Source organism: Ranitomeya imitator, chromosome 7 (assembly GCF_032444005.1).
Source record: "Ranitomeya imitator isolate aRanImi1 chromosome 7, aRanImi1.pri, whole genome shotgun sequence".
NCBI lineage: Eukaryota > Metazoa > Chordata > Amphibia > Anura > Dendrobatidae > Ranitomeya > Ranitomeya imitator.
The window spans coordinates 154602085-154615791 of record NC_091288.1 but is presented as its reverse complement, the minus strand read 5'-3'; the positions used below and the strand labels follow the sequence as shown (position 1 = coordinate 154615791).

The 13707-nt window shown below is 44.4% G+C and overlaps 1 protein-coding gene across 2 annotated transcripts in view; it reads left to right on the top strand.

Moving 5' to 3' along the window:
- FAM234A (family with sequence similarity 234 member A) overlaps positions 1-13707 on the top strand; it is a 70081-nt gene that overhangs the window by 3267 nt on the left and 53107 nt on the right. For both annotated transcript variants that reach the window (XM_069733929.1, XM_069733928.1), the window contains exons 2-6: positions 1157-1448; positions 2441-2554; positions 4730-4921; positions 11421-11551; positions 13447-13579. In XM_069733929.1, coding sequence (XP_069590030.1) covers positions 1184-1448; positions 2441-2554; positions 4730-4921; positions 11421-11551; positions 13447-13579 — 835 coding nt within the window. In that variant the 5' untranslated portion in view covers positions 1157-1183. The remainder of the gene's footprint in view (positions 1-1156; positions 1449-2440; positions 2555-4729; positions 4922-11420; positions 11552-13446; positions 13580-13707) is intronic.

Genomic DNA, 13707 nt, shown 5'->3' with positions numbered 1-13707 from the left:
GAATAATGAGCCCCATATATTGCTCCATACAGAATAATGGGCCCCATATAATGCTCCATACAGAATAATGAGCCCCATATATTGCTCCATATATAGCTCCATACAGAATATTGGTCCTCATATATTGCTTCATACAGAAAAATGGGCCCCATATAGCGCTCCATAGATTAAACATAAATAATGAAGTACTCCCCTCTCCTCGTTCCTCACTTGCTGCAGCTCCGATCTCAGCATCTTCTGACTGTGCACTGCTCAGCATAGAAGGTGTACTGTAGTGACGTCATCGCACTCTATGCCCTGAGACGTCAGAGAGTCAGAAGACACAAAAGAGACCAGACCTGCGGCCAGTATTTCAAACAGTTTAAAGCAGGGGTCCCCAACTCCAGTCCTCAAGGCCCACCAACATGTCATGTTTTCAGGATTTCCTTAGTCTTGCCCAGGTAATAATTGCATCACCTGTGCAATGCAAAGGAAATCCTGAAAACATGACCTGTTGGTGTGCCTTGAGGACTGGAGTTGGGGACCCCTGGTTTAAAGCATGGGGGGAGAGTGCCTCCACAACTCACAGGCCCCATAGTGTGCCAGGGTCCCTGACTGCGAGTAGTACCCCCTGCTTGCCCAGGGCCCCGGCACTTGCCTGGGTGGGCTGGGTGGTGATGCCGGCCCTGATTATAAGTATGAATGAGTGGACCCGTAGAAGTTCGGGTACCAGAACTGTACCCAAATTTGAACCTAGCCCCCACTGAAATCAATTGGGACCCAAACTTTGGAGATGGAAAATCTCTCCCTCTTTCTCTTCCTCTCCCCAAACTGTAAAACAGACTTCCAGAAGGTCATGTTCGGAATTCCACACCGATTTTCTTATCTCCAGTTATAAGGAGTCCTCCCTCTGGAGTCAGTCCTATGGACTGGTCAATATAGATTTTAATAAATCCTAAACAGGGAAACTGTGATACCAATTACTGACTGCAGAGAGAGCACTCCTAACAACTCCGCCATAGCCTGGTCAGTTAGGAGTCGGCTAGAATGGAGTGGAGAAAAGAGGAATTGATATGCAGCGTGCCCCAGAGACCCCATAGCCATCCTACATGTGCCCCAGAGAGTGCAGCCGTCCCACCCGTACTCCAGATTTCATAAGTCTCCGTTTCCTTTGCAGAAGGCAGTTGTATTGTCTGCCTCTACCATGGACAACAGGGAAACTGAGGGTGAAGACCATCCTTTAAAAAATAATGAAGGAAAGACTATAGAGAACAATGACGCAAGTGGAGAAAAGGATGCGTGCATAAAAAAGCAGAGTGGGCTTTCGCGCTTGTCGAAGATTCGCACTGCCTCCTTTTTTGGTGCACTGTTTCTTTGTCTTGCAGTAGTGTTTGCCTTTTCATTTATAATTCCTTGCCCAGTGAGACCTATATCTCAGAGAACTTGGAGCATACAGTACGACAAGGCTGGTAAGTTTGCTAATATGAAGAAATTATTATGAATTATTTGTAGCATAAAAAGACCTGTTTGATGTGTTCCCCAAATTTAATGTGACTGCCGAAGAATATAAAGAGTTGTCAGAATGATTCCCAGCTGAGTACAGGATATCTTGCTGAAGTCTGTGACCCTGCAGATGGGGTCTGTTTTCCCTACACTTCTGAATAAATTGAGGTTACACATTAACATCAATTAAGTTTTCGTGGTCCACATTTTTTGTAGCATAATCTCAGTTTTTGTTAATGGATGAGGATTTGAATGGGACCTATTCCTGTCTGTATTAAAGGGGTGTACCCCAAATCAAAAGCTATCCCCTATTAACAGGATAAAGGAAAACTTGTTAACCACTGGGGGTCTGAGAACTAAGACCTCCGGCGATCCCCAGAACAAGGCTCTGTAAGGCTTTATTGGATAGGTGGTTCACATGCTCAGCCTCCGTGGGATTGCCAGAAAGAGCTAAGCTTTGTACTCCGCTTTCTCCGGCAGTTTCATAGACAATGAATGTAGCGAAGCTAGGCATGTGCACCTCCTTTCCATTCAAGACAAAACAAGGCTCTGTTTTTTGGATCACTGGGGGTCCTAGCAGTCGCACGATCAGCAAGCCATCTCCTTTCCATAGGATAGGAAATAAATTGCAAATTCAGGAAAACCCATGAAGTCAATATTCCCTACTGCTTGTATTGGCCGGTTGTTTTGAGAAATCTGATATGCCAACATGGCCACAAAAAGTGGCATCTCTGTGTACCCAGGAGCTTGAAAAGACCAGTATTGGGTACAAAACAGGTATGGAATGTACATTTATCTAAATTATTTTATTTGTTATACCTTAATTTTAAAATCCCGAAAACCCAATTTGCTTTTGCTCATGTTTATTCTACAAACATTAACACTGATGTAATGCACCAATATTTGTACTGTGTGTTGATAATCATGTAGTAATAGGCTTTTTTTCTTTGGGGAACAGTTGGTTACCCTTTTCTGGCTACTCAAGATGTGAACCAAGATAAAGTGCAAGATGTTATTTTCATTTTTAAAACCGACAATGCCAGCAAGTCAAATGTCTCCTGTGTGGATGAAGGTAAAGTATCCGACTTGTGATGAAAAGCTGCTAGTTTTGAGAATGCTTACACCTCAGTAGTGCAAAGTGTGAAGAATGATGAGGAAGCAGCTAGATAGCAGCCACATCCTGTAACCAAAAACTGGCGGCGCTAGCAAAGCCTTGTAAGAATAGCTTTCTTATATATGCCGCCGCAGTAGGGAGCATTGATAGCACTGAATGCAGTAAGTGCCCGCTCTTCTTTAAGGTGATTGCAGATGTTCAGCATGGTATTTTTAAGTCTCTGTATGCAGCGGATATGGAAAGCTGTATGAAAAAAATCAGAATTTTAATATTTCTGCAGTGATTATTTCTGTGAGCACATATATGTATATCTACTATATAATTGTTAAGGGTCACTTCCATCTGTCTGTCCTTCTTTCTGTCACGGATATTCATTGGTCGCAGCCTCTGTCTGTCATGGAAATCCAAGTCGCTGATCGGTCGTGGCAAAACAGCCACGACCAATCCGCGACGGGCACAGTACAGAAGAAAATGGCCGCTCCTTACTCCCCGCAGTCAGTGCCCGGCACCCACATACTCCCCTCCAGTCACCGCTCACACAGGGTTAATGCCGGCGGTAATGGACTGCGTTATGCCGCGGGTAACGTTACCGCTGCTATTAACCCTGTGTGTCCCCAACTTTTTACTATTGATGCTGCCTATGCGGCATCAATAGTAAAAAAAATGTAATGTTAAAAATAATTAAAAAAAACCTGCTATACTCACCCTCCGTTGTCCGCCGAGCCGCTCGCGCCTGCCACCATCTTCCGTTCCCGGCGATGTATTGCGAAATTACCCAGAAGACTTAGCAGTCTCGCGAGACCGCTAAGTCATCTGGGTATTTTCACAATGCATCCTGGGAACGGAAGATGGCGGCAGCCGTGCGCGTATCGCCGGAGCTACACTGGATCCCAGAGTGTGAGTATATAACTATTTTTTATTTTAATTATTTTTTTAACAGGGATATGGTGCCCACACTGCTGTATACTACGTGGGCTGTGTTAGATACCGCGTGGCTGCTATATACTACATAGGCAGTGTTATATCCTATGTGGGCTGTGTGATATACTCTGTGGGCTGTGCTATATACTGCGTGGGCAGTGTTATATACTATGTGGCTGCTATATACTACGTGGCTGCTATATACTGCGTGGGCCTCCTCCCTCCTCCTCCCTCCTTCTCCCTCCTTGCTCCTCCTCCCTCCTCCTCCTCCTCCATTCTCCTCTCTCCTCCATTCTCCTCCCTCCTCGTTCTCCTCTCTTATCCACTCTCCTCTCTCCTCCATTCTCCTCATTCTCCTCTCTTATCCACTCTCCTCTCTCCTCCTCTCTCCTCCATTCTCCTCATTCTCCTCTCTTATCCACTCTCCTCATTCTCCTCTCTTATCCACTCTCCTCATTCTCCTCTCTTATCCACTCTCCTCATTCTCCTCTCTTATCCACTCTCCTCATTCTCCTCTCTTATCCACTCTCCTCATTCTCCTCTCTTATCCACTCTCCTCATTCTCCTCCATTCTCCTCTCTCCTCATTCTCCTCTCTTATCCACTCTCCTCATTCTCCTCTCTTATCCACTCTCCTCATTCTCCTCTCTTATCCACTCTCCTCATTCTCCTCTCTTATCCACTCTCCTCATTCTCCTCTCTTATCCACTCTCCTCATTCTCCTCTCTTATCCACTCTCCTCATTCTCCTCCATTCTCCTCTCTCCTCCATTCTCCTCATTCTCCTCTCTTATCCACTCTCCTCTCTCCTCCTCTCTCCTCCATTCTCCTCATTCTCCTCTCTTATCCACTCTCCTCATTCTCCTCTCTTATCCACTCTCCTCATTCTCCTCCATTCTCCTCTCTCCTCATTCTCCTCTCTTATCCACTCTCCTCATTCTCCTCTCTTATCCACTCTCCTCATTCTCCTCTCTTATCCACTCTCCTCATTCTCCTCTCTTATCCACTCTCCTCATTCTCCTCTCTTATCCACTCTCCTCATTCTCCTCTCTTATCCACTCTCCTCATTCTCCTCTCTTATCCACTCTCCTCATTCTCCTCTCTTATCCACTCTCCTGAAAGAGAAATGAGGACCAACCACCAGCTTTCCCCAGCAGCACCAGATAAGTGATACATCAGTATAAACAGTAATCTTTTATAAACTATTTTTGCAGGCTTTCAGCAACCATGCTTCTTCTTATCTGCCCTGTCTGGGACAAATGGAAGTACACTATGGGTCAGACCTGTTTCTGATGATGATGTGCTGTTAGTGGAGTGTGGAATCCATTATCTTGGTGGTGTGGACGATGTTGCTTGTCTAGTTATCAGAAAATCTGGGTTTATATTAGCAATTGATTCTACAACAGGTACGTTTTCATTCTGTACAATTTAGCAGTCATGTAAATAATATTTACAAGTATAAAAATCAAATTTCGATTCCAGGGATACTAAGCTTTACTACAATTGTATAAGACAAATTTTTATTAGAAGTGACACTGAAGAACTGCATCTCTCAGTCATCCTTGAAGCCACTAATATGTGAGGGTGTAATGAGGTACCGTCTCCCCACTTTCACCAATGTCACGCTGTCACTCTCTGAAGATACTTCATGTCAGCTTGACAGTTTTATGCAGACACCCCTTGTCCACACAGGCACAAGGAGTGAGAGAGGGTGGCCCATGACCGCTGGCCTGGCACAACACTCTCTTACACCACTGACTGGCTGAGAGACCACTTTCACTAGCACCAGTGAAACAGAGCCTTGCCAGCCTGGTACGACTGCCACTAGTTCCTCCTTTGATAAAGGGCCATAATGGGATATAAGGCCAGAAACCAGCCCTGGGAGCATGTAAAATTAAACAGAGAACACAGATGTGTGATGTCGTGGATCAAGAAAAAAAGAGCATCCCAAGGTTAAATTGGATATTTAATTGCCTTTAGGGCATACTAGACAAAACACTATATACACAATGGATATACATATACAATGGTCAGATAGGCAAATACAGGTGGTAGTAAATAAGTATAAGCAGCTGATACACAAGTCAGTTACTGGCTTGCTGGGAGCCTTAATGCTGGCAGCCACATGGGAGGTGTGAGGGTGCCAGTTGTTTCCAGTTTATTCTAACATGATTCATGGCATGACGTCCCTCAGAAGAGAACCCAGGGCCAAGCCTCGCATGAGCAATTAACCCCTCGGTCGGTCACTCCCTTTTCCACTCCTAGGATGGCCTGAGACTCTCTCCCCTTGACTTTGTTAGCTGAAACTTCAAAACCTATGATGGATTATAGCTTCTCAACAGAAGGTCATAGGAAGGCGGTGTTGTTGCCACCGGATCCGGCCAAGCCACTGTAACACTTGAAGACCAAACACTGCTTCGCTACCTGGCTCCTACTAGCCTTTCTACGTCTATACCTGTCCCGGGGTCCTAGAACGGGTGGATACCCTGGCTGGCATTCAGCCTGTTCCTGAGATCTCGAAAATGTTTCCGGTATATTGCTAGGACATACAATAACTCCATAACTTCTTATGAAATTATGGCTCCCCTTTGTCTAGGTGATTTGTTTGAAGCAGTTAAGCAGTTTGGACTCCTGGCAGGAGTTTATCCTGCCACGAAGGCCTTGGTGCAAGCTAAGCTGCTGGGAGCATGAGCTTTTTCACTTGGAGCTGTTGAAGCTGGACCACCTGCTAAACCAGGTGTCCTGTCTCTGCTTCACACGGATATGATACAATCGATTGGCATGAAATGATATCCCCCATATTCTTCACAGAGACCAATAGAAAAATCACCATAAACATCACTTTGTATATGATTAGCCCATAATTCTGATCCCCTAAAAACTGAAAATATTATTACAAAACTTTTAGGCAATTATCTAGTTATAATATACTTTGTAACGAATGTGCATTGTGGAGGTTTATACGGGATCTCTTCCAAGTGGTAGAGGGGTCACTTCAATGCGGTTTCAATTGCTGTCCTTTCGGCTTTTAACTAAAAGATACCTAAACTAATGCTGATGACCTCGGCATAAACTTAAACCTTGAGAACGCAGCAGAATCGGGAGTAAGGGTGAATCCACTGCAAAGCAACTCATTCTCATTCTTGGGGGAAAAAAATTTTGGTCTCCAAGACCTAGAATTTATTTAAAGTGCAGCACAGGAATAATTTATGTCTAGTGTCTTAGTTCACATATCGTAAAGCTATGTAGTAGGAAAAGATCTGCATCAGTTTTGGAAATTATAAACAAAGCATCAAACCACTGAAATAAAGTGAACAAAGAGTATTGTTGCTTTTTTCTTATCTTTTTTTCGCTTTCTTCACTTTGATTTGTTTTTTATTTTTCTTTTGTCATGTTTTTATCAATATAGACATATTAAGGTTTTTTTTTTCGCATAATGAGTTGAGTCTTTAATGGCATAATTTTAATGTACCGTATTTTTTGGACTACAAGACGCACTTTTTCCCCCCCAAAAAAAGGGTGGAAAATGGGGGGGGTGCGTCTTATAGTTCGGATGCAGGCTTTCCGGCAGCGGTGTGGCGGCAGCAGAGGTGCGGGGATGATGAGGCGCAGTGAGCGGTATGGCGTGAGCGGGGTCCCTTCCACAGGTGAGGTGACACAGCGGCCCAGTAAGCAGCAGAGCCAGGTGAATCATGGCTTTATTGGTGGTGGCGGCCATCTTCCTGAGGCCGCGCATGCGCAGATGGAGTGCTCTGCTTCCCAGGACTTCAGGAAAATGGCCTCGGGAGGCCGCGCGTGCGCAGATGGAGATCGCAGCGGCCATTTTCCTGAAGCCGAGATCTAAATCTGCGAACTCGGCGTCCCTTTGGAAGTGACCCTGCTCACGCCATACCGCTCATTGCGCCTCAGGCCGTGGCATCGCCCACCTAAACAGGAAGGGACCCTGCTCAGGTGCACGCCATATCGCCCACCGCAACACTGCACCTCTGCCGACACCATGGCTCCTGTGACACTGCTCTGCCACCGCCAGCCCTCAGGTAAGATACTGTAAATTCGGACAATAAGACGGACCCCCATCTTATAAAAAAATCTTTTTTTCTGCAATTTTCACCCCAAATTTGGGGTGCGTCTTATGGTCCGGTGCGTCTTATAGTCCGTAAAATACGGTACATGTAATACACTGAATACATTTTAAAAATGTGACAGTACCATATTTATAGCTATTTTTGATTTATTGATTGTGTGCAATAATAAAAAAAATGTCACGACTCCCGAGTATTACTGCTGTGGGAAACGCTGCACACAGCAGCAAGGGAGCTGGGCAAAGCGCCGGGTTACTAACCAGGTAAAAACCAGGACCTGAATCATGTGACAGAGTAGGAGGTGGTCGGGGCGGAGCCAGACGCCGGGGTGCAGAGAAGGGATAAACACAAGAGAGTTACCTAACAAGCTAAGATCGGAGCCAGGAAATCATGAGGTACCAAAGGGGTGAGACAGGATTGTCAAAAGTGAAGCCAGAGGTTAGAAATCCAGAAGAACAAACAAGCAAAGTAATGCACGGAGAGCAAGGAAAACAATGCAAACCGGGCACACACTCCAGGGGTCAGGCACACAGACTAAAGCAGAAAGTATAGCTGACAGCGAATCCTAGTCTGGAGTGAGTATAAATACCCCTCCCAGATCGAAAGAGAGGCCAGCAAAATTAACCCTGAGATAACAGGACATTAACCATGTCCTAACCATGACAAAAATAAGTGAATAGTTTACTTTTGTTTCATCACATTTTGAGACATTTTTATTTTTCTGTTAACTGAGCTCTGTAAAAGCCTTTTTTTTAGTTGGTACAGTTTTGGGGAATAACAAACTTCATGATAATTTTTTATTTCAGAATTTGGAAGACTCGGTCTGTCTAAGGGAAGAGTCAGACGACTGTATAACTCTGAGGATCACAGTGCAATGTCCGGACTGGCAATCAGCTTTCCCGACCCGAGCTTGACAGCTGCACAGAAATACATTCTGTCCTGCTCAGCAGGGCTGTGGAGTCGGTAAGCCAAACCTCTGACTCCAACTCCAAAATTTCCATGACATCAACTTTGACTCCACCAAAATGGGCTCCAACTCCTCGACTCTGACTTCACAGCCCTGCTTCTCAGGTTGAGAGAGTTGCCAGCCAGTCCGAGCATTGTGTTACGATCCTCGTCCAAGTGATACTGCTATCTGACTCTTCCCTAGGTACTTATCTAGACTCTTCCCTAACAGTTTAGATGGCGGGGTTGCTATTAACTGGACTGTAGCATCTAAGTAAGTGGTTAATCTGCAGTTCCTATTTACTGTCCAACCTCTGGTGGTATGTAAGTTAAGGTACCTTCACACTGAACGATATCGCTAGCGATCCGTGACGTTGCAGCGTCCTGGCTAGCGATATCGTTCAGTTTGACACGCAGCAGCGATCAGGATCCTGCTGTGATGTCGTTGGTCGCTGCAGAAAGTCCAGAACTTTATTTCGTCGCTGGACTTCCTGCTGACATCGCTGAATCGGCGTGTGTGACGCCGATTCAGCGAGGTCTTCACTGGTAACCAGGGTAAACATCGGGTTACTAAGCGCAGGGCCGCGCTTAGTAACCCGATGTTTACCCTGGTTACCAGCAAAAACGTAAAAAAAACAAACACTACATACTTACCTTCTGCTGTCTGTCCCCGGCGCTGTGCTTCTCTGCTCTGGCTGTGAGCGCCGGCCAGCCGGAAAGCACAGCGGTGACGTCACCGCTCTGCTTTCCGGACGCTGTGCTCACAGTCAGTGCAGGAAAGCACAGCGCCGGGGACAGACAGCAGAAGGTAAGTATGTAATTTTTTTTTTTTACGTTTACGCTGGTAACCAGGGTAAACATCGGGTTACTAAGCGCGGCCCTGCGCTTAGTAACCCGATGTTTACCCTGGTTACCAGGGGACTTCGGGATCGTTGGTCGCTGGAGAGCTGCCTGTGTGACAGCTCTCCAGCGACCAAACAGCGACGCTGCAGCGATCGACATCGTTGTCGGTATTGCTGCAGCGTTGCTGAGTGTGAAGGTACCTTTAGCTGCAGCAGGAACCTCCCCCCTCCACCTTGTCATCAGTAGGACAACTAGCTTGTTAATCTCTGACCTCCTGGCTAATCTCCACAGCCTCAAAAGAATAACCCATGTTTTCTGCATGATTTCTACAAGTCTACATCAGGAACATTCAGAAGGTTGTCCAAGATGCAGAAAGACCAACAGAGTTTATCACCTATATATCACTTAATTCTAAGTTTAGAGTTTCTTTAAAGGGAGTCTGTTACCCCAAACACAATTTAGGGTATGTGCACACGTTGCGGATTCTCTGCGGATCCGCAGCATTTTTTGCCTTGCAGAAACGCTGCAGATCCGCAAGTGATTTAGGCTATGTGCACACGTTCAGGATTTCTCGCAGAAAATTCCTGAGAAAAAACGGACATTTTCTGCAAGAAATCCGCAAGAAAACCCGTATGCGTTTTTGCCGCGATTTCGCCGCGGTTTTGACGCGTTTTTTTTCCAGACACTTCCCAATGCATTTTGTAGTGGAAAATCCGCAAAAAAAATGCAAAATTAATGAACATGCTGCGGTTTTTACCGCGATGCGGTTTTTTTCGCGGAGAGACCAGCATCATGTGCACAAAACATGCGGAATTCATGGGATGCTTATTGTATGCGGTTTTTTTTTTTGCGGTTTTATAGCGTTTTTATTGGGAAAAAACGCGAAAAAACCGCAACGTGTGCACACAGCCTTACAGAACAATGTAAATCAATAGGGAAAAAAAATGCTGCAGCGTTTTTGTACCCATTCCATTATAGAAATCCGCAAGGGTAAAAAAACGCAGTAAATCTGCACAAAAAGCATGTCAAATCAGCACGTGCGTTTTCTGCCAAGAGATGCAGTATCCGCACCAAAAATTATATATATACTTTATGGCCCCATATAGTGCTGCACAAACGTTATGGCCCCATATAGTGCTGCACAAACGTTATGGCCCCACAGATGCTCCATACTGACACTTGCCCCATTTGCTGTTGCTGCGATAAAAAAAAACAAATCACATACTCACCTCTCTGTCGCTCAGGCCCCCGGCACTTTCAGTAGTCACCTGCTCCTTGTTCTGGCTGCCACTCCATCTTCAGTACTGACGTTCAGGCAGGGGGTGCGCGCTAACCACGTCACCGCGCCCTCTGACCTGAGCGTCACTGCAGAAGACAGAGCGGCGCCCGGAACGAGGAGCAGGTGAGTATCACGCAGTGCTCCACTCCCCTCCCCGTTATACTCACCTGCTCCTGGCGCTGTGCAGTCCCTGCTTCCCCAACGCCGCAGCTTCATCCTGTACTGAGCGGTTACCGTTACCGCTCATTACAGTAATGAATATGCGGCTCCACCTCCAAGGGAGGTGGAGCCGCATATTCATTACTGTAATGAGCGGTACCATGTGACCGCTCAGTACAGGAAGAAGCTGCCGGCGCCGGGGAAGCCAGGGACCGTTCCAGGAGTAGGTAAGTATAATTAGACAGCCCCCGCTCCCCCTCCCCTACCAACCCCTGGGTATGACTCAAGTATAAGCCGATAGGGGGACTTTCAGCCCAAAAAAGTGGGCTGAAAATATCGGCTTATACTCGAGTATATACGGTATTAGGGAAAATGATGTCTGCCTTTAGTAATGAATATGAAAATGGCCGCACCAGGTCCCACAATCCCTGTAACTGGAGCTTGGAGACCAAACTTGCACATATAGTATTTTAGTATATCTTGTGCTCCACTCTACGTCTTCTTCAGATAGACTTGGAGAAGTCTCTTAACCCTTTCCCTCTCATTCACCGTAGAATCCTGATATTTGACTGTTATACACGAGCTCTTGTTTTGCAGGACATCCCTTGTGGGAAAAGCCAACTAGATTTGCACCTGAGTCCACTGTTATAAAACCATTGCTGAAAATTCCAGATGTAGATAACGATGGTGTAGAAGATCTTATGGTTTTTATCTTTGTGGAAAATGAGGTAAAAAATAAGTTTGATATAATAAAGTATTACTGTACTATAGTGGTAACGTAAAGCAAATAGATGACATTTACCAAAGGCTGCCATTATACTGGTTCATCTTAAAACCACCCACTGGGCTCAGTGGTCATGCTGATGGGCCGGCACAATACCACTGAGGCTAGATGATTGGCATTACGTGTGGTTGATGTGTTGGCAGACCTGACATCAGTCTGGCAGGAGGTAGGTAAGTCCAGCCTGTTTTCTTATCAGTTACATCTTATGGGCCATTTTATTTCTTGAATAAAACTGGACATCCCATTTAATTATGTATAGTGATAAACAATCTTTGATAGAAAACTGCATATTGTTATCAATGTGCTACTTACAATTATTCATTTTAAACTTCATAAAAGATGCAATCAGCCAGCGAACAATTGTTTATCAATTATCAATGTGTGTAAAAGGACCTTTATACTCTGTTAATCACAGAGAAAAACTGTTAGGCCACGTTCAAACGTTCAGTAATTTACCTCAGTATTTGAAAGCCAAAACCAGGAGAGGAACAAATGGAGGAAAAGTATAATAGAAACATATGCACCACTTCTGGATTTATCACCCACTCCTGGTTTTAGCTTACACATTCTGATGTCAAATACTGACCAAATACTGATCGTGTGAATGTGGCTTTTAAGAGTAGGCGTCGGTGATGGCCGAAGCAACCCATGATATTAATGATTTATGTTCCAGTCACATCTGGAAAAATGTAATCACGATGTATAAATACATATTAATGGACAGTACAGAGATAGTTCTAATTGTCTTTTTGCACATATGCGAATTTAGTTGATTCATTGAAATTCAAGAAAAACCTAGATGCCTTCTTAAAAACTATAATATTACAATTTAAATGGTTCATAATCTCTGGAGATAGGACTTTGTTACTGGGATGTGTTCTGGTTTACATACGGTACATTGAGTTTGGAATGATTTTTTCCCCTGATAGAATCTGCCTCACATATACATTGCCTTCATTTGGGTATTCATGGTATGGTTTTAGGTTAAACTGCTGGACCTTTGTCTGTTTTCAACCTTATCAATTATGTAACTATGACATTTACATTTTAATTTTTAAAATAATAAGTTACTTTGATTTATTTGACTATAACTGATCATATTCTCTGTGACAAAGTCACTGGTAAAGTACTATAAGGGAGATATATTTCACTACACTTAATGGCTTCAGTGATGTGAAACCCATAGTTTTTTCCTCCAGCACACTATGTATGGTGAGGGGTTAACTAATTTGTATAAAGGGCTGGCTTTTATGTGGACACCCATAGAGTGGGTGGGAGGATGTCCACCTTATCTCCACCCCAGGGTGTGGTCTAGGGTTTAAATAGTTGGACTCCAGATGCAGTCTCTGTTCAGCAGGGCTGAAGAGAGGATCTCTAGTGGTTTGTGTATTGAGGAGGAAAGACTGAACCTGTGTTGCTCCAGAGCGGGCAGCTCCCCGCAATTGAATGGGACTGTGTGGCAGCATTTTTTTTTGTTTGTTTTCCTGTTTTGCCTCAAAGGGCTGCATTTATTTTTCCCTTCATGTTGGTCTATGCCGTCTGTCTAATAAACCAACAGAAGATTTAAAGAGACAGTGTTCCGTTTTTCTACCTCCATGTACCGCTGAGTGAGCTGAACTACCACAACTCATAAGATTTTTTCTTTCATGTTTGAACAAAATCCCGAATTCTGTTAAAATTATTATTACTAAAGAGCAATTCTTGGTGGGAGCGCAGATGACTATCTCTTACAAAATGTCATGTAACCTAAAATCAGCCAACTGAATTGTGACAGAACGTGTTTATTATTATGATTTCTCTTCATTTGCTATATTAGTAGTCTTTTCTTTTTTTTTATAGCTGCAGAGTGCTACATTTTCAGGAAAAAGTGGAAACGGCATTGGACAAAAGTGGAGAATTGGTACTGACCAACCAAGTGGTTATTACACACACGTAACAAACTCAAAGGCACAATATGTCCTGTTCTATAAAGGTGAAATACTTCAAAGAAATAACCATAAACATATTTTATATTTAGCCCTGTACATAGAAGAGAATGATACACTTTAAAGGATGTTGATCATTCTGACCAATACTTTTAACCCCTTCATGACCCAGCCT